Source organism: Euleptes europaea, unplaced genomic scaffold (genome assembly GCF_029931775.1).
Source record: "Euleptes europaea isolate rEulEur1 unplaced genomic scaffold, rEulEur1.hap1 H_1, whole genome shotgun sequence".
Classification (NCBI taxonomy): Eukaryota; Metazoa; Chordata; class Lepidosauria; order Squamata; family Sphaerodactylidae; genus Euleptes; species Euleptes europaea.
This window is the reverse complement of record NW_026612049.1, coordinates 2,003,976-2,025,030: the sequence shown is the minus strand read 5'-3', so window position 1 is coordinate 2,025,030 and position 21,055 is coordinate 2,003,976. Positions and strand designations below refer to the sequence as shown.

General features: G+C 41.1%; 1 protein-coding gene across 1 annotated transcript; it reads left to right on the top strand.

Annotated features, from left to right (window-relative positions):
• Nucleotides 1–1,598: 1,598 nt before the first annotated feature.
• On the top strand, nt 1,599–20,181 carry LOC130492896 (5,6-dihydroxyindole-2-carboxylic acid oxidase-like). The gene is made up of 7 exons (XM_056866661.1): nt 1,599–2,028; nt 5,946–6,268; nt 7,246–7,450; nt 8,841–9,008; nt 10,824–11,003; nt 19,286–19,432; nt 19,976–20,181. Exons 1-7 carry the CDS (start codon nt 1,665–1,667, stop codon nt 20,179–20,181), a joined length of 1,593 nt encoding a protein of 530 aa, XP_056722639.1. The 5' UTR covers nt 1,599–1,664.
• The last annotated feature ends 874 nt before the right edge of the window (nt 20,182–21,055 follow it).

Here is a 21,055-nt window from a genome sequence, read left to right as displayed (position 1 = left end):
ATTTGAAGGGATGTCATGTTGATAAGGGAACTAGCTTGTTCTCTGTTGCTTCAGAGACTGGGACACGGAGTAATGGATTTAAACTCAGAGAAAGCGATTCCACCTAAACATTAGGAAGAACTTCCTGACAGTGAGGGCTGTTCGACGGTGGAATGTGCTGCCTCGGAGGGTGTTGGATTCCCCATCTTTGGAGGTCTTTAAGCAGAGGCTAGATGGCCATCTGTCGGGAGTGCTTTGATTGTGGGATCCTGCTTGGCAGGTGGAGGGTTGGGGTCACTAGGGATGTGGGGAGATGTACTTGTTAATATCCTGCATTGTGCAGGGGGTTGGACTAGATGACCCTGGTGGACCCTTCCAGCTCTATGATTCTATGATTCTATGACATTATCCAACATGCTTAATCTATAATTGACTGTCACCCATTTGCCACATGCTAATGTAGAAGCATCAGCTGCGGCATGGAACTCGTTCTCTGACATTGGAGCCCCCTTTCTATGCATTGCACCTCTCAATTCTACAGCATTTGCTACATCTTCTTTCTCTGCTTCTTTAGGGCCTTAGTTTTCCATCAGAATAAAAAGTCTTTTCATTTGGAAATGAATTACTTGCCTCTGACCTTTGCTAAAACTTGTAAAATCACAAGGAGATCAGCATGAAAGAAATCATGTGCTGTCGGAGTACTTATCCAGGAAAACTCAGTGAAGTAGAAAGGGTTTAGTAGGGGGGAGACAGAGAGAGAACAAGAGAGAGAGTCATGCCAAACCAAATGGTTGGCAAGAGCAGGATTAGAAAACAGACAGAAATCCAAAACAAATTAGCATTGCTGCGTTCAGGGTACGAAAGACCGTAAAGACGCCCAGGAACTCATTCAAGAACCACTAAGGAATACTGCAAAAAAAAAAAGGTACAAAGAAGGAATCCTTTTAAAAATAACTTTTGATGTGTTAGAAACTTTCAGTTACAGCAGGAAGTGTAATGCTAATGCCTAAAACAATAAAGTTCAATCCTTTTGTTTTTAGGATTGAAAGCACTTTGGGGATTCATCTTCCAGAATATTATATAGCAAAAAACTGCCTGCCAGGACCACCATTGGTAAAGCCTAGAAAGCTTTCCTATTTAATATTCTTGAAAGTCTCTGAATGGAAGATTTCTTACAAAAAATGCAATCCAGATTGTTTCTGTCCAGGAATGTGATGGGAGGGATGGGGCAGCAATATCTCAAGGACAATTTATGGATTTACAAACACTTTAAGATGCTTCTATTTTCTGCAATTTAAACAGATTGGTTTCATTTCTTCACATTAATTTTGTTTGCATATGCCTGTTGCTACATGCTCTGCATTTTAGATTGTACATTCGCTGGGACAGGAACTGCCCTATGTACTCATAAGTGCTGATGCTAAAAGATTGCTGTTGATGACAGAGCAGCATCAAGGATCAGTTGCATTATACACTTCTTCAAAAATTAAGAACAGTTTAAAGCAGATGAGAGGATTTCTTCCCTTTAATGAAGCAGTGTCTTATTAGGTCTTTTACATCATTTTTATTTTTTCCTCATTTCTCTTCTCATTTCAACAGTGCCTGAGGAAGACATTTCTGGATACTGACTCACAAGAAGCAATACAGCATTGGATTTTTGTTGTTATAGCATCTGGACTGTTATTATGCAGCTAGTTACACTATTGTTCCTCACCCTGTCCAGAGAAATTAGTGCACAATTCCCCCGGCAATGCATCACAGTCAATGCACTAAGAAGAGGTGAATGCTGTCCTGATCTGTCTCCAGTGGTGGTTCCTGGTTCAGACAACTGTGGTTCATCTTCTGGGAGGGGTCAATGTGTACAAGCGACAGCAGACTTACGACCCCATGGGCCACAGTACATGCATGATGGCCGAGATGACCGTGAGCAATGGCCTCTTCGCTTCTTCAATCGAACCTGCCGATGCAATGGAAACTTCGCTGGGTACAACTGTGGGTCCTGTCGACTTGGTTGGAGTGGACCAGCATGCAACCAACCAACGAACATAGGTAAGGGTAATAAACAGAGAAAAAGAGAACTAGTTCAAGTAGTTATGATGTTTAGTACAGAACTGCTTCTCTTTACTATTATAAATTCACCATTGGTAATAATTAATGCAAAGATGTCTCCAACACAGCAGTCTGCAAATGAGGTATCCATGACACTTCAGTTTTCAGAACTTCTGGGCATTTGCCCAACAGAAGTGTCAGATGCAGAGTCAACCTGAATGCCTAGCCCTATGTGTATTGACATTTCCCCCTAAATACTTTTATAGCCACGTTGAACCTCCAAAGGGAAAAGAAAACCAGGATTAAAATGTTACAGATAAGAATAAATAAATAAGAATATTTTGAAAATATATGCATTGTATTGGAAGAAGTGGCAATTTGTTATTATTACCTCCCTAGGGAACCTGGCCAAGGCTGATTTTCACTGCTTTGCTTCAGCATGGTATTACCAAACTTTCTTTCTTTGTTAGCAAAGTTATAAGGGGATCACAGGTAAAAATGCAGTATAAAACTGAGAGTTGAAATGTGGAATTGTATGGCTTTCTGGGTAGCTGAACCCACTGCAGCAGAGAATCTTTATTGAGAATTCTCATTTGTAGGGGTGACTGAAGCCCATTCTGCTCTGATAAGAAAGGACACCAGTAAAAGCTGCCAACTATTTTAATTGAAGCTACCTGTGCACTAGGGCTGTGGATTCAGTAAAAACTGAACTGAAAAAAATACCAAAAAAATGCAAATTCGGTAAAATTCAGGGTTTTACTGAGTCTGCAGAATTCGGGAGGTTGGCAATGCCAAATTTGCCATTCCTGAAAAAGCCGGGAAAAAACTGGCTTTTTCGGGAACGTCTTTCTACTGCTCCTGGGGAGGCATTTTTGCAGGTAAAGGTCCCAAATTTTCAGGGTAGCTAGAAGGGACTCTCCTTGCAAGAACCCCCAAGTCTGGTAAAGATTGGGTCAGGGGGTCCGGAGTTATGGGGTTGGGAAGGGGTCACCCCCATAGTCCTCCATTGAAATGCATTGGCAAAGTGGCTGTTCAGATGTTTGAGTGTGATCTTTGCAATGTATCTCAATGGAGAAGCTGGGCTTTAAATGATGGGAAAGTTTGCCCGCACCTCCATAAAGATACAATGTATCCAGATACATTGCATCTCTATGGAGGCACAGGGTGAACTTTTCCACCATTTAAAGCCCAGCTTCTCCATTGAGATACCTTGCAAAGATCACACTCAAGCATCTGAACACAGCCACTTTGCCAATGCATTTCAATGGAGGAGGATGTGGGTCTCCCCTTCCAAACCCCATAACTCCGGACCCCCTGACCCAATCTTTATCAAACTTGGGGATTCTTGCAAGAAGAGTGCCTTCTAGCTACCCTCAAATTTGGGACCTCTACCTGCAAAAATGCCCCCCAGGAGCTGTGAAAAGCCCCCACGGGGTTTAAATGGCCAATTTTTTTTTTTAGGAAACCCAATTTAAAGCCGAATTCCTACCTTTACCGGTATAGGAAATTCGGCACTCAGGTTTTCCCAGGGGAAAAAATGGCCAATAAATCTAAATCCAAATTTTGCCTATTTTTTTCCCAACAGCCCAAATACCCTATTTTCTTCTAATGTTAGCACTGGATTAACATAATGGTTTCCATATGTATATTTGTACACCAAGTAGATGGGAGGGGATTCAGGTTGTTTAAGAAATATGGAGTTCATATTTTTGTTAAATTCAATTCAGAATGCTTGTACGTTCCAAAAAAAGGCAACCCCATTTTAGAGCTTTTTTGAACAGGCATAGAAAATAATATAGAAAGCATCATGATGTTACTATATAAATCAATGGTGGGTCAGATCTCAGAAGATAAGCAGAGTCAGCCCTGGTTAGTATTTGGATGAGAGACCACCAAGGAATACCAGGGTTGCTATGCAGAGGAAGGCAATGGCAAACCACCTCCGTTAGTCTCTTTCCTTGAAAACCTCATAAGGGGCCACCAAAAGTTGGCTGCGATTTAACAGCACTTTACACACACACACAGGGCCATGCATGTATGCTACCTTTCATAGGAAAGGAACGTAACTTCTTACTTTGCAATCCTTTGCAGACTTAATGCATTTTCAGTGCAGTCCTAAACAGAGTTACACCCTCCTAAGTCCATTCAAGTAAATTGGCTTAGAATTGTGTAACTCTGCTTGGGATGGTACTATCTTTCATCTAAACTGTTATCTTTGTATTCTGAGTGGTATCAATCACTGATTATGGGATCAAACCAAATAAGACATTCTTCCTATTTGACTAGGAGGGTCCCATTGTACATTTTACAATGGGTTAGCCAATAAGAATAAAGGTAGTCATCTCTATTTCATTTTCATGACTTCTTTTGTTAACATTTTTAAAGATCTGAGCTTTTAGAGCAGGATTTTTTTCCATTGCTTATTTCATTGAATGTTGATTTTAAAAGATCATCAAAAATACATCAAAATAAAGATAAATGACAATTCATAGGTAAGAATTTAGGAGCCAGACTGAAATCACTTGTACATTGTAAAGCACATGCAGACAGAAATGTGACTTGTAGCTGATCTACTTACATAGACATGAAGCAATGCAGAAAATTGGTGCATGCACGTTTAAAATTGCTTTTCGTGCATCAGAAAGTGTATACTCATGTATTTAAAACTTCCTTTCACATGTGCACTCCAAGGAAGATGGTTTGAGTACAGGAAGTGGCATGTGTGAATCAGCCTCAGAAGTTTCACCACTTTCCAGGTTTTATCATAGGTCCTTCCTGTTTTGTGTTCTAATTTGCTGTTTTGGATTTTATATATGTATTTTGCTCTGATTTTAACTGTTTTTTACAATGTGTTCTTATTAAGTTTGTTCTTGACGGCACTGATTGGGCAGACAGATGGGGTATAGATATTGTGAATGAATGAATGAATAGGTGGCAGGATTATACGCTTCCAGGTTGGAAAGTAGGTGCACCATCTGCAAATAACTTCAGGTCTCATTTGCCTTTGGATTCAAAATATTTCTGAGATTATAACTTCAGTTTAGCTGAGCTGGAACTCATACTGCTAATCTGCCATCACTAATTATACTTTATTTAAATTATTTTTTGTTAGATGTTGGCCCCAACAAACTAACAAAATCAAATTTTAGGGTTGATTCTTATATATAAACTTGATCACGTGTCAAAGCTCCAATGACTCATGCTATTTGAGCTACCTGAAAAAATATAGAAACAATTGTATCCAACAATATATACAACAGATATCCTGTTGACAAAATGCTTGCATTGGCCCCAGATAGATAAATATTGAGATTTTCAGATGCCAAAGATCTGGTGTATATGCATGCTTGAACCTGCATTGTGACTGGGCAACTGGGATCACATTCAATAGATATTGTGCTCCTATCTATATTAATAATCATATTCATGCATGTACATTGTCTCAGGGATTCTTGCCTACATTTGTGTCCATTGGTTGAATTATCAGGGTATAGAAGAATCCATGTAAGAAAACTACCTGTGCAGAAGATGCCTTTCAGGATCTGCTGTGGCATTTTTCCCATGAGCTGAGAATCATGCACGTTTGTGTATTGGACAAGTGTTCTGAGCATGCAAGATATCTACTGCACATGCTTGAGGTGATTCTTAGATAGGAATATAAGTCTAACATAAATATTGATGGCAGTTTGGACAGACTCCATGAAAGACTATAGAGTCCTGCACTATGTACTACAGAAGACAAAGAGCTGGGAGTAACTATGACATTTAAAGTGATTGGGGGAATTAATTTCTCTTTTTGAGGGCTTTGTTTTAATTGACCTAGAAATTTATCTTTCAACAGGAAACTGAAAAGTTATCAATTTTACAATTAATTGTTGTATTTATATTTAGAACAATCTTTTTTTTAAAATCCTTAGTCAGAAGAAACATTCTGGATCTGAACAGAGAAGAAACAAATCGTTTTATAAATGCTTTGCAACAAGCTAAAAATACAGTGCATCCCGATATTATGATAGCCACAAGGAGACGTGAGGAGATTATGGGCCCCGATGGCAATACTCCACAATTTGAAAATGTGACCATTTATAACTATTTTGTGTGGTCCCATTATTACTCTGTCAGAAAGACATTCCTTGGACCTGGGCAGCTGAGTTTTGGTGGCATAGATTTCTCTCATGAAGGACCAGCATTTCTTACCTGGCATAGATATCATCTACTGCAGTTGGAGAGAGACATTCAGGTGATGTTTCTGTTATTCATATCCTACATTCTCAAATTAAAGAACGTGCAGGTTTCAAAATGTTTCCCTCCAGTCCAGAATCCAATTGCAGGACTTGCAGCAACCTGTTACCATAATAGAATTTTAGTTTTTGATTAATATTGAATCTTGCTTGGAATACATTTTTAAAATATTTGGGATATATAGCAGTTTATAATGGGTCCTAAAATTTTGTGAAACATATATTCTTTATTTAGGGGAAGTAAAACAATCCCAACCTGACCTGGATGGCCCAGGCTAGCCTGAGCTCATCAGATCTCAGAAGCTAAACAGGGTCAATCCTGACATGTATTTGGATGGGAGACCTCCAAGAAATACCAGGGTCGTGATGAGGAGGCAGGCAATGGCAAATAACCTCTGAAGGAATTTGGCCTGAAAACCCCACCATGGGTCAAGTCAGATGTGACTTGAGACCAATTTTTTTTTTAATTCAAGAAACATTATTTTCAGATTACTTTTGGCAGTCTAAGAAATTGGTTTTTAGGATTGACAGAAAACATTCCTCTTTCCAGGAGTCCTACTTTCCAAGTATTCGGTTGCATAATGAACTGTCACAACTGGAACTCTCTTATAACTAGTGTTATCTTGAACACAGACACACACACACCAGTGGTATCGATTATAGCGGATTGGGTTTTGGTTGGGCCTCCACAGACTGTCCTATGGCAGCCAGCTCTTCCGGAGGTAGTAGGCCCCTTAATTAAGCAAATGTGATCAGGTAAGGCCCCTGGGCCTGATTTAATAACAGTAGATCTTTTGAAAGCTAATTTGGTATGGTGGAGTAATCTGCTGGCCCCTCTCTTCACTCAAATTAATGCTTCAGAAATTATTCCCGCAGCTTGGAAACATGCAACAGTTCCCATATATAAAAACGAGACCAAGAATGATCCTATCTACACCTCAGTGAAGCTCACCATTAACCTGTGTTCTCTCACCAGGAAATGCTACAGGATCCTTTTTTTGCGCTTCCCTACTGGAACTTTGCAACAGGTAGAAACACCTGTGACATCTGCACAGATGACCTGATGGGAGCTAGAAGCAACTTTGATGTCTCTCTTATAAGCCAAAATTCTATCTTCTCTCAATGGCATGTTTTATGTGACAATCTTGAAGACTATGATACTTTGGGAACCATTTGCAACAGTAAGCTGAGATTCTTTGACAATATTTGGTTGTTGCCACCCTCTCCTGAAGGGTCAATTTAACACATGCCAGGACATTACCATTTCTATTTGGCTTTGATACAAAATCTACTGGCTTTAATCCTTAACCCTCCAGTTGCTAGAAAAATAAGTTTCACTTTACTTTCAGATCTTGGGTGATTCAAATTGGGAAAATGATGTGTGTGCCTATCTCTTTGGCAGTTTTTATTTTTTAAAACCTTTTAAATGTTTGGTCATGGATATTCTCCCTCTTGTCAAGCCTAAACCCCAGTTGTCTATCTAAAAGTGAATTTTTAAACTTTAGTGTAACTCTTCTCTGCTTATTTCCAGCAAGGGTTCATTCACAGCAGCTGCCAAACTATAGCCTTCTCATTTACTTTCTCTGTGTGTCAGATATTGTGTACTGAAAAGATACTTGCCAGAAGATGCTCCCAGAAGATAACAAACAAGCAGTGGTTGTTGCTGTTGTTGTTTGGACTAATGCTATAGTAGATATATGCTAGCCCTGCAGTGGTAAATATATATTATCCAGTTCCTATGAAATGTCCTTTGGATAAGAAAGCAATTTGCTTGAATTCCAACAACACCCCCCGTCCCCTGCCACTGCTGCCCCCCCACAACACACACACAAAGATTTTGATCACACTTCATAATCAAGTCCAGAAAAGCCTGAAACTGACATTCTTTATTCATTTCAATTGGGTACTTCAGTATTCCTGCAAAAGGGGGAGGGATGTTTGTCATTTTCACTGATACTTTTAACTTTGTGGATTCCTGGTAGAAATGACTAAACTCTGTCCCCAACTCTGTTTTTAACTTGGAAAAGGTCTGTGAAACTGATGAGGCTTGTCAGTTTCATCAGGGTCTTCCCACTAGCAGCTAGATAATTTTTTTTAATGGCAGGAGGTGAAAAGACACAAAGACAACAATTAGGTTTATTCAATAGGGCCTACACCCAGGAAAGTGTTCTTAGGATTGCATTGATAATCACCAACACCATCTTCAATCACTTCTCCATCCCAGGAAAGCCACCCTGAAAAGTATTAAAATTGCATTATTAAAAAGGACATGGTAATAAGGAAAACAGGGGTGTAATGGCATGGTGTGATGAGGATGTTCCGGAATACATGAGTGCGCAAATGAAATCCATGTTGGAGCAAATGGCCTAGTGTGCTCTTATCTGGAACATCATGCATTATTGTGTACCATAACAGCTAAAATGCTTCAAGTGTATGCAATAATAGTTCAAAATGGCCCTTAGCCTGACCCAAACATATTGCCTATTTTCTTAAGCCATTCTACTTTCAGGTTTAATGATCATCTTAGAAATGTCTAAAACTTCACCTTCCCCCTCCCCCTTCTTATGCCAGGCACAGAAGGTGGTCCAATAAGACGAAATCCTGCTGGAAATGTTGCCCGTCCAATGGTGCAGCGCCTTCCCGAGCCACAGGATGTTGCTCTTTGCTTAGAAGTTGGATTATTTGATACGCCTCCATTCTATTCAGACTCAACAGACAGTTTTCGTAATGCACTGGAAGGCAAGTAATTTTCAGGCAAACAGTCTGGAAATAGACTGGGTGAGGGGCTGAAATCTGCCAAATTTATCATATACTGAGTGAAACAGGTCAAATCCTTGTGTGTGTGTGTGTTTCTGCAAAAAGAGGAAAGAGGATCACACAGGAAATCTCTATTTTCTTTCAAACCCATCACTGTGTGGTTAATTGCATGTGTCTTCAGGACACTCTCTTACTAATCATAAGGTTTTCCAAATTAAAAATAAGGCATCATTCCTTCATTTTTAAATGCCTACTAGCCGCCATTCAGGAAAAGTCCTCTGGGAACCTGAAGAGATACCTTGCTCATTAGGATACATGGGAACATCTTGACAAAATGCTGCTCCTGGGGGATGGGGAATCCCCAGAAATGTCTGAGGAAGGAATCCGAGGTCTCCTGCGAGAAGAGGGAACTGGCAAAAATCATCACACATACTCCCCCAAATGCACACATATACCGTATTTTTCACTCCATAACATGCACTCTTTTCCTCCTCAAAAGTGAGGGGAAATGTCTGTGCGTGTTATGGAGCGAATGTACCGGTATGAGGTCTCTCCCAGCCGCCCAGTGCAGCAGCAGCGGGGCGCAGGGCTTCGGGAGCCGGATAGAACACCGCCAGCCAGCTGGGGGGTGGGAGGGGCCTCCCACCCCAAGCTGGCTGGCAGCTTTAAAGCCGGCTCCCAAGGCGGCCCGGCTCTGGCATTGCAGCAAGATATGCGGCTGGGCTCCAGCGCAGCAGCAGCAGGGTGCGGATCCGGGCTGTCCCGGGAGCCAGCTTTAAAGCCGCCAGCCAGCTGGGCTGCGGGAGGTCCCTCCCAGCCATCCAGTGGCAGCGGGGCGCAGAGCCGGGCCCCAGGAGCCGCCTAGGACGCCGCCAGCCAGCTGAGGGGCGGCTTTAAAGCAGGCTCCCGGGGCGGTCCGGCTCTGGCATTACAGCAAGATGTGCGGCCAGGCTCCAGCGCAGCAGCAGCAGGGCACGGAGCCGGGCTGCCCCAGGAGCCGGCTTTAAAGTCGCCAGCCAGCTGGGCTGTGGGAGTTCCCTCTCAGCCGCCCAGTGCAGTGGCAACAGGGCGCAGGGCCTCGGGAGCCGGCTAGGATGCTGCCAGCCAGCTGGGGGGCGGGAGGGGCCTCCCGCCGCCCAGCTGGCTGGCGGCTTTAAAGCCGGCTCCTGGGGCAGCCCGGTTCTGGCATTGCAGCAAGATGTGCGGCCCGGCTCCAGCGCAGCAGCAGCAGGGCGCGGAGCCGGGCCGCCTCGGGAGCCGGCTTTAAAGCCTCCAGCCAGCTGAGCTGCGGGAGGTCTCTCCCAGCCCCCCAGCGCAGCGGCAGCAGGGCACAGAGCCGGGCTGCCCCGGGAGCCGGCTAGGGCCACCAGCCAGCTGGGAGGCGTGCGGGGCGCACAGAGCCAGCTCGCGTCGTTCCAGTGCAAGCCGGCTTTCCCCGCCACGATGGCCAGCTGGGGGGGGCATCTTATGGTCCCGACGCGCACGCTCCCAGCTGGCTCTGTGCGGCCCCGCCCACCTCCCAGCCAGCCGTCGGGGCGGGGAACGCCGGCTTGCGCCATCCCGACATGCACGCGCCCAGCCAGCATTCGCCCCATAAGACAAGTTTTTAGATTTTTTCTTGTTTTCCTCCTCTAAAAACTAGGTGCGTCTTATGGAGCGGTGCGTCCTATAGAGCGAAAAATACGGTAAACAGAAATTCTCGGTGGGATCCAAGCCTGTATTTAGCTTTGAGCTGATGCTTTTGCACAAGATTCTCACTGTTATTTCCAACCTGTGCCTCTTCTCTCTGATACACAGGCTACAGCCATCCTTCAGGAAAGTATGATCCAGCAGTCCGGAGTCTTCATAATCTGGCCCATCTCTTTCTGAATGGCACTGGGGGGCAAACCCATTTGTCCCCGAATGATCCGATTTTTGTCCTCCTGCACACATTCACTGATGCTCTCTTCGATGAATGGCTAAGGAGACACAACCCTGGTGAGCTGGATTCGTTTGTGTTATTTCACAATGTAACAGCAAGGTAGGGTTGCCAGGTCCGCCCTCCTGATCGGCGGGAGGTTTTAGGGGGTGAGGCTGGGGTTGCTGCGGGCACATGCATGCCATTATGGCACTTCCAGAAACACCACATCACCATGGCTGATTTAACAAAAGCAGCTGTGCTGATGCGGCACTTCCGGAAGGAAAACCGGAAGTGCTGTCTGTTGAAAATAATAACGCTGAGACGGTAGTTATTAATCAAAGTAACAAACTTTATCTAGTCTATGGGGTAAAAGTAAAACGGGAAATTTCTGATAAAATAATAAACTCCTAAGCTCTATATATTCGGCTTACTAAAACATTAGGTTACATACCAACAAGCAATTAGGTATGGCCGGCAAGTGGCTATACGACTGAGTTACAAATTAGCCATTTTACTAAAATCTCTACAGGAAACCAATTGAGCTCGTTAACCAACTCAAACAATGACATAATTCAAATTGGCAAATCAGTTTCTCAAACACACCAAATAATACATAGGATTGGCTAAAAGCCAGATTACACTTCGAGGTCAGGTCTATGATGTTGCTAAACAAATACATTAACCCCATAATGACTAAATTTAGATCTTGACTATTACAACACCCCTTCTTCAAGATCTAATCATTTCAGTTCACATAAACAATGACATCATTAATCATCAAAATTTGTCACATTAGGATCAATCATATTCAACAGTTCACGAAAGTGTACAAATTTCTCTGTTGTCAATGGCTTAGTGAAAATATCTGCCACCATTTCATTAGTAGGGCTATAGTGAATGTCAATTAGTCCCTTTTGATATAAATCCTTTACAAATTGACATTTTTAATCCAATTGATCTACTTCTAGCCTTAGTACTTTGTTAGCCGAATTGCTCCTTTATATGGGGAAATTAGCTGAGCAATCGGTAACTATGTATTTTTATAGCGGTCTCGCACTCAACTATACCAGAATCCGTTTAATGAGACGTTTGAATAAAGACAGAGACTAGGAGTTCCAAATTAAACAGTGTTTATGTATTCAAGCATTCAAATGGTGCATTACAAGCATACAAGAAACTAGTAAATTAAAGGAAGTAGTACAGGGACATTTGCCAATTTGGCAGGATATCGTTGACCCGATATTTACCTTATCTAGATGAGGTGTTGTCCAACTCACGCAGGCTACAAACAGATTGAAAAGGAAGACCGAGATGGGGGTAGGGGTTCCCGTGGGCTTGACCAGCAAGGCGGGAAGGAGCGTGGTAAGGCTCGCGAAACCAAACCAACAGAGTAACGGCAAAGGTGCCAGGAAAGACCTAAGGTGACTAGAATGGGCCAGGGGTATCCCAGTTATACTATTTTCTGGGGGCGGGAAGAGGGGTTTGACCTCTCCCAGGTTCCCAGGTGACAAAAGGTGACCAAAGGATTAAGCTGTGTCTACCGGGGCAGGGTAGTGAGAATTTGGAAATCTATTATAATTCCAATGGATTTCACAACCCGAGATGGTCAGGAATCTCTCTGCTGATGTGATTTACATTCAGGAACAATGGGTGCGATCTGTGCAAATGTCCTGGGGTCGCTGCAGCTGGGCAAGGGGGATGACTCATCTGGATATCAGGATTACTGCTAACGACCCATTGAGCAATGGAGGAAGTTGGGAGGGGGGGAGCAGCTCGCATTGAGTACGTGGCTGTCAGCTCTCTGCGAAATGGCTGCTACTGGACAGAGGTTTTACAGGAACATGGCTCCTCTCAGGTTCACAAGAAACGGCCCTTTGCATCTGGTTCCTAATGGCTGGTTGCCCGGGCAGGCGAGAGTGGCTGTGTCAGTTTCAAATGAGCCGCGCCGCGACCGTCCAGTAGCGTTTGGGGCAGGCACGCGGCTGGAAAGCAGTGAGTGCGATTGCATACCGGGTTGCCAGGTCCAGTCCTGGAGATTTAGGCAGGCCCATTTGCTATCAACTTTCTCCTTTACATATCGTAATACAGGCTTGATTGTCTTCATACAGTACTACTGGTGTTGGTTCATTAATTTCAAAGTCCTTTAACAGATGAAAAATCCACTCCAATTCAGTACTTGCATTAGCTGCAGATATACATTCTGCTTCTGCTGAAGATAAAGCTACAACATTCTGTTTTCTACTAGTCCAATCAATAAGACCATCTCCATAATAAAACAAATATCCACTAGTTGATTTATAATCTGCTGATGCTTCACCCCAACTGGGATCCATATAGCCAATTAATCTTAATTTTTCACAAGGCGAAATTTTTAACATTAAGTTTTTAATCCCTTGCAAATATCTTGCCACTCTTTTAATGGCGCTCCAATCGTGGTGATCTGGTGAACTCACTTTTCTACTTAAGATGTTAACAGCAGCTGTAATATCAGGCCTTATAGTTTTGCTTAAATATAGGAGCTTGCCTATAGCTTCCTGATATTCATGAACATTTCTAAGTGGTTGTCCATCCTTCAATTTCAAATAAGCTGGTTCTAATGGAGTATTTACTGATTTACAATTTGTCATACCGACTGATTCAATAAAATTCGTAATTTTACATTTCTGACTTAGAAGAAAACTTCCACCATAGAGTCTTTCAATCTCCATTCCAAGGTAATGTCTTACTTCTCCAAGTTGTTTAATCTTTATGTCCTCTTTAAGTTTATCAACTATTTCTTGAATATGCTCTTTATGTTGACAGCATATTAACAAATCATCTACATAAGTAAAAATATATTGATATTGATCATGTTTAGATCTCACAAATAGACAAGGTTCAGCCTTTCCTTGTTTAAATCCTTGTTTGTTTAAAAGGTATGTCAACTTATCATGCCAACTCTTAGCTGATTGTTTAAGTCCATATATGCTCTTGTTCAATTTGCACACAAGATTTTCTTGTCCTTTTATCTGAAATCCTTCAGGTTGCTGCATATAAATTTATTCACGTAGATCTCCGTTGAGAAAAGCTGTCTTAACAACTAGATGTTCCACAAACATATTTCTTGAGCTTGCAACACTGAGTAGCGTCCTGAGTGTAGTATGATTAATAACTGGAGAAAATGTTTCAAGGTTGTAAACTCCGTATTTCTGAGAAAAACCTTTTGCTACCGAACATGCCTTATACTTATCCACACTTCCGTCTGGATTGTACTTTACTTTATAAACCCATTTACTTCCTATAGCTTTTCTATCAGTTGGTAATTCAGTAAGAGTCCATACTTGTTTTTCTTGTAAAGATCGATATTCTTCTTCCATAGCCGACATCCACTTTTCTCTTTCTAAGAGAGGAAATTTACTAATTTCTTTCCAATTTTCGGGTTCTCTCACTGTTTGTAGATTTTCACAAAATCCATATTTTTCTGGAGAGTTACCTTTGTTATCTCTGTTTGATCGCCTCACAGTAGTTATGGTTTCTGTTTCCTTTGGTCCAGTTCCTGCTTCCCCTTCTATTTCTGTGATTTCTTTTAAAGGTGGATCTACTGGTTGAGCAGTGATCTCTGCAGGTAACCAATCGACCAATTCTTGAGAAACAGCCTTTGTACTCTGTGAATCAATTGCTTCTGCGGGTTTAGTTGTCTCTGATGTTAACATTGTATTTTTCTCATTCACATACACAACATTAAAACATTTGACTTCCAAAGTCTCAGGATTCAAAATTCTATATCCTTTCCCACCAAGGGGATACCCAACTATAATTCCAATTTCAGCTCTAGGATCAAGTTTCCCTCTTTTTTCTTTGGGAATATGCGAGTATGCTTTAGCACCAAAAGCCTTTAAGTGCTTTAAGCCAGGTCTTTTTCCAAACCATAATTCAAAAGGTGTTTTACCTGTCACTCTACATGGAACTCTTGTTATGCAGATAAACTGCTGTCATTACTGATTCAGCCCATAGAGTGTTTGGTAATCCAGCTTGTATTAACATTGACCTAGACATCTCTTGCAATGTACGATTAAGTTTTTCAGAACATCCATTCTGTTGTGGGGAGTGAGATATGGTGACTTTATGTTCTATACCTTCCTGTTCCATAAATTTTTTAAAGTCTGCATTACAATATTCTCCACCTCCATCAGTACATAAAGCCAAGAGTACTTTGCCAAATCTGTTCTTAACTGTGGCAATGTAACAGTTAAATCTGTCAAGAGTCTCATCTTTACTTTTGAGTACATATACATAGCGTATTTACTTTTAGACTCAGTAAAGGTAAGAAAGTATCTATTCTTGCCTGCAGATAATGGCATGGGACCCACAAGATCTGAATAGACCTCTTCCAGGAACTTTTTATCCTCTGTATTAGATTTTCCAGTATAGCTGGGAGCAGTTCCCTTTGCTTTTATACAAATCTCACATCTTTCTCTTGTCTTATCACATTTAACAGCATTAATTCCACATTCAGTCAATAGTTTTTCAATACTCTGAATGTTTCTGTGCACTAGTTTTACATGCCATGAATAAAGGCAATTTGTATGGTCACAAACATCCTGTCTAGTTTGACATACAGATCTTTCTTCATTTACTACAGCATTTAAATCATCATTAACATCCACAATATAGTGAAATCCATCCCTTTCATCAACCTTAAGTACAAGACCTGTTTTCTCATTAATAACTTTGCCAGTATCACTCTTAAGTATGACAGTGTAACCATTCTTTACAATTCTTTTAGTACCAAGAAGATTATTTGAAGCCTCAGGGACAAAAGCAAAATTAGCCAGTGTAAGGTTTACAATTTCACCCTTAGAAGTAAGAACTTTCAAAGGTACTGTTCCAGTTCCAAGTACATTTAAACTTTGCTTGTTTGCTTGTAATATCTTTGGTCTATTCTCTGTGTCAAGTTCACTGAAGCTTTCTTTACATCTGCAAATATGGATGAAGCTGCCATTGTCAAGAAGAAAATGCCTTTTCTCATTCACACCTTGATAGTCAGATATTTGGAACACTTGGTTATTATCATTAGCATTTCTGCCATCATTAGGTCTTTGTTTATATCTTGTGTTTTATCTACCACGTGATGACTTAAAATTTCCATGACTGCTAAAATGTCCTTGACCATTAGAGGGCATTCTTTCAGTTGACACAGTTGCATCTCTAAACCTCTGGCCATCTGCACCTTTAAATCTACAGTGCTTAGCAATGTGTCCAACCTTTGAACATACCAAACATCTCCTCTCTTTAGGATCAGGTCTCATTCTTAACACAGATATTTTTCCAGGCCCATCATCCACTGCCCTTCTAAGTCCAGAGTCTCTTAAATAGGCAATGATATAATCCAAATCCACTTTTGCAGTACACTCAAGCATAGCTTTTTGATTTGCGAAAGACTGTGGTAAGCTAAGTAATATACATGTATGAAACTCAGAGTCAGATATTTCTGCTCCTGCAGACTGGAGTTCTGAAACAATTCTTAACATTTCATCTAAATGCATATCAATGCTGGTTCCTTCTTTCATTCTCATACTGTATAGCTTTTCCTTTAAGAATATGATATTCTTATTTGATTTGGTAGAATATTTCCTTTTAAGAGCATCATATAAACCTTTAGCTGTTATATGCTTGGTTACTAAAGGACTCTCATGGTCTTCTATGCAGGCATACATTGTCATTAAAGCTCTTGTCTCTTTCCTTTTATATTCATACTGCTCAAGCTGACTTTCTGACATCTCTTGGTCTATTACATTTAAACAGTCCTGTACTTCAAGAGAAACTATTAGTCTGGCATTCCACATTTGAAAATTGTTCTGATTTAACTTTGGAATTGCAAATATGCCACTATTGTTATTTACTCCCTGTTGGGAACGCTGAGTAGGCATATCTGAAAAAGTTGAAGCAACGGCTGTTGTAGTAGTGGGCGAGGACATTTATGCTGCCAAACAAGTTCACTGGTGTGATGAGAATTAAATTCCTTTCCTTCCGTTTACAAACTCCACACTCCGGTGTTAATTAAGTCTCTGAAAACTGCTGGCTGTGTGCAAGCACTTTCTTGCCTTCTCAAGGTCATTTACTTCTGAGCAAGAAGAAGATACATATTCCTCAGTTTGAGTATAAGGAAAGTTTGCAAATGCCTTCTGCTTTAATTTCAAGATACAGTGCCAGCTTTCAGTATCTTATCTTCGGGCAAATGAAAAAAAGGAAAAACTTCTCGGACTGCCGAAAAACTTTCACTCCAAACACCATAGATAACGAGGTAAATAACAACCGTCAAAAAAAAGGCAACCATGCTCTGCTACCATTTGTTGAAAATAATAACGCTGAGACGGTAGTTATTAATCAAAGTAACAAACTTTATCTAATCTATAGGGGAAAAGGTAAAACGGGAAATTCCAGATAAAATAATAAACTCCTAAGCTCTACATATTCGGCTTACTAAAACATTAGGTTACATACCAACAAGCAATTAGGCATGGCCGGCAAGTGGCTATACGACTGAGTTACAAATTAGCCATTTTACTAAAATCTCTACAGGAAACCAATTGAGCTCGTTAACCAATTCAAACAATGACATAATTCAAATTGGCAAATCAGTTTCTCAAACACACCAAATAATACATAGGATTGGCTAAAAGCCAGATTGCACTTCGAGGTCAGGTCTATGATGTTGCTAAACAAATACATTAACCCCATAATGACTAAATTTAGATCTTGACTATTACAACACTGTCATAGTGTGTGCATGCCCACACACGCCCATAGCCATGGCTCCAGAGTGGCTGAGTGGATTGGCGGGCAATTGCCCACCAATACCACCCACCTGGCAATCTTACAGCAAGGGAATTTACCTATTATGACAAGTGTGCCCAATTCCCCTCCAACTGTGCATGAGAGACATTAGCTAGGCACTCATATCTGTGTGCCCGAACAGATATTATGATCCTGTTGAAATAGTAAGGCCCTTCAATTAGGGCTGAATGGCACAATTGAATTCTTTTTCTCATGTCTCTGGAAGCAAGAATAGAATGTATCTAAAGAAGGAGCTATTGTATTTGATGTTGATGCCAAGTAAGTTACAAAAAGGGATCGCAAGACTGAAGGGTGTTGTCATCTGATCACAGTAAGAGAAGTAGATGCAATCTTTGTTTCATAATTTCAAAATGTAGACAAGGCCCTGTTTTTCTTGATCCTCCCCCCCCCCAAAAAAGCAAAACAACAAAGAATTGTTGCACCGTAGAAGTCAGTCTTGAAAAAGGGATACAGCCATGGATTTTCAAAGTCATGCAAGTGGCAATATTGGCAGGTCCCAAAGAAGGGTTTGTTACTGCAGAAAAATCCCATAAATTCATGTCATGTTCCCCTCACAAACCCAAAACAAAAGCAGATGGTATGGCAGGAGGCAACTGATCTCTTTATGAGTTTGGGCTAATGCACATTCTAAAAAATGAAAGATGAACAACACATAAACTTCAGAACACACTTGAAGAATATGGTTTTTCAAACCATATTATGGGGGATCTGAGGATCTTAAAAAGCTGATCTGGGGTTTCTCAATAAGAAGAACAATAATGGTAGCAAGTAACAATGAGACCACCTTTAGTGATCTTCTCCTGCTACAAAAAGCAACAGGGAAGTGGTCAGCATGGATGTGCATTTATTTTGCATGGGGAAACACTGAGGTCCAGTGGACCTCACCTCCATCTCCATGATTTGAGAACATGCAGGAAAACCCTCAATACTCGTCCTGTAGAAGATAAGCAGAGGTTACTTCTTGAAGGAACCAAAGAGACTACCTGAAGGTAGGACATTTTCACTACTTTAGGTGGTGGGGAAAGATTAGAAGGCAATGCAAAAAGAAATCAGTAGCTTCACTGATCCTCAGTTATGTTATCTGCACTGTAATCCAAGCATCTATATTGCTCGTATTGAGGTTGGGGAGTTGTGTATGCAAATGGATGGAGACTTTTAACTGCATCTTCCAAGATTGCAGCCATCTGTTCTCATTTTTTCCTGTTTCTTCTAGCACAGGTTCTCCTAGTCAGTGAAATCATAACTATTGCCATTTTAACTGTACATATTCTAGTTGCAGTTCTTGTTCCTGAGCCTACCTCTGCTCAATGTACAAAATGGTCAGAGATTTTGATCTTGGGCCTCCCCTTGTCCTTAACATATGCAACTACAAAATACACACATGCAATAGGAAAATTATTCTTTGCAGAAATCATTTTCTCACTGCTTATAGCTGAAGGTTCAAAGTCTGAGGATCTAGGATACACTTTTAACATTCTTACCTATAGCAACCTTGTGGACCTAATTCTTTTTTTCAATTTAGATACTTCCATTTACCCACTAGAGAATGCCCCCATTGGACACAACAGACGATACAACATGGTCCCATTCTGGCCCCCTGTGACCAACGATGAGATGTTCCTTACGGCACCAGAAAATTTGGGCTACAGTTATGAAGTTCAGTGGCCAAGTAAGTTATTCAACTATATTCTTGTCATTATATGCTAGACTGTAAGCTGTACTGTTGGCTTTTTCTTTAAGTGATTCAGAGGGTGGTTTAGTTTGTGTGGAATAACTGCACAACTTCACTTGGCACAAGAGAATAGTCCATGATGGTATGCTATCAGTGCGGTAGGGTTTCCTTCCCCCTTTATTGTCTGGCTAGAGATTGGTGCCCCAGGTATGGTCCCAGGTACCCATAGGCCTTTCTAAAGAAGGTCAGCAGGGAACATGTAATCTGAGCCTTCTGAGGACAACTGAGAAAAACAGGGTGTTTCCTTGCTCCAGCATACAGAGAAAACAAGTTGCATTAGGCAAATGCCATCCCTCAATTCTAAGAAAGATCAGTAACATCTATCATTGTGGAACTTGGGTATCTTGACAACTCCAATCAATGGGAAACTGAAGTGACTGGAACTTGGAATAATTTATAATCTCTAAACAATATATGCAGCCGAATGCAACCTCTTATCTCCTGTAACCACCTCTGTCCCTTTTTTCTGCTTTATCCTAGCTCGGACTCTCCAAGTCACTGAAGTCATAACTATTGCCATTGTCACTGCACTGATTCTGGTTGCAATTATTTTTGCTGGTGCCACATGTATCATTCATGCCCGGAGAAACAAGGACGAACTGCATCAGCCGCTTCTTACTGACCAGTACCAGACTTATTCAGACGATTATGACAGCATACCGACACCAAGCCAGTCAGTGGTATGAAGGGTCAGTTGATTGATCTGCACTCTGTGGTGTTGTTCTTTTTGCAGAAACTCTTCTGCTTTACAGCGAAGACTGCCAACAGTCCCTTGTTAGAATTCCTTCTCATATCACCAGGGAAATCTCTCTTTTAAAAAAATTTTTAAAAGTTTTATTTCAATACACAAAACAAACATATAAACATTAATATTCCTATTAATCTCCATTTGTGTCCATGATCTGCTTTCATCACCTTCACTGCTTAGCTAGTTATTCATAGTATTAAAAATGTCCTGAATGTACCAGAGTGTAGAGAGGTAAAGGACATTTTGATAAGGTTAACTATTAAGTGCAGCACTTCCTATTCAGCTTTCTTTTCCAGTTTGTATGTAGATTTATGGAAAGACTAGATCTTAATCAAAAGGAGTGACTTTTGGAAAAAAATTCATAGTAATGTTTGCCCTCAATGACACTTCATTGATGGACGAAGATCACCCATGTGATTAGTCCAGCAAGTACTACTTTAATCATACATTGACTTTGTTTGCCTTTGATGAAATCAGTACTTAGCCAGATTCAATTGGCTATATAGCACTGTGCTGAACTCATAGTAGGATCACTAAGAACAAGACAGAATCCCTAACCTGAAAAAATAGCACCAAAGCAGCAGGCAGAAGAAAGAACGGCAAGAATTGTTTCAAAAAGGTATTTCCCAGAAAAGACTACAGTAAGCTGCCCAGAGACAAATAGGGCTACTAGTCCCTGACATTTCTCCCCACTTTTTGTATTGTTGGGGTTGTTGTTTTTGGGACCAGACATCCAGCCCATGAAGAGTTCTTGAATATTTGAAAGCCTTGAAAATTCATTGGTTTGTGATATTTTTGCTGGTCCCAGTAAA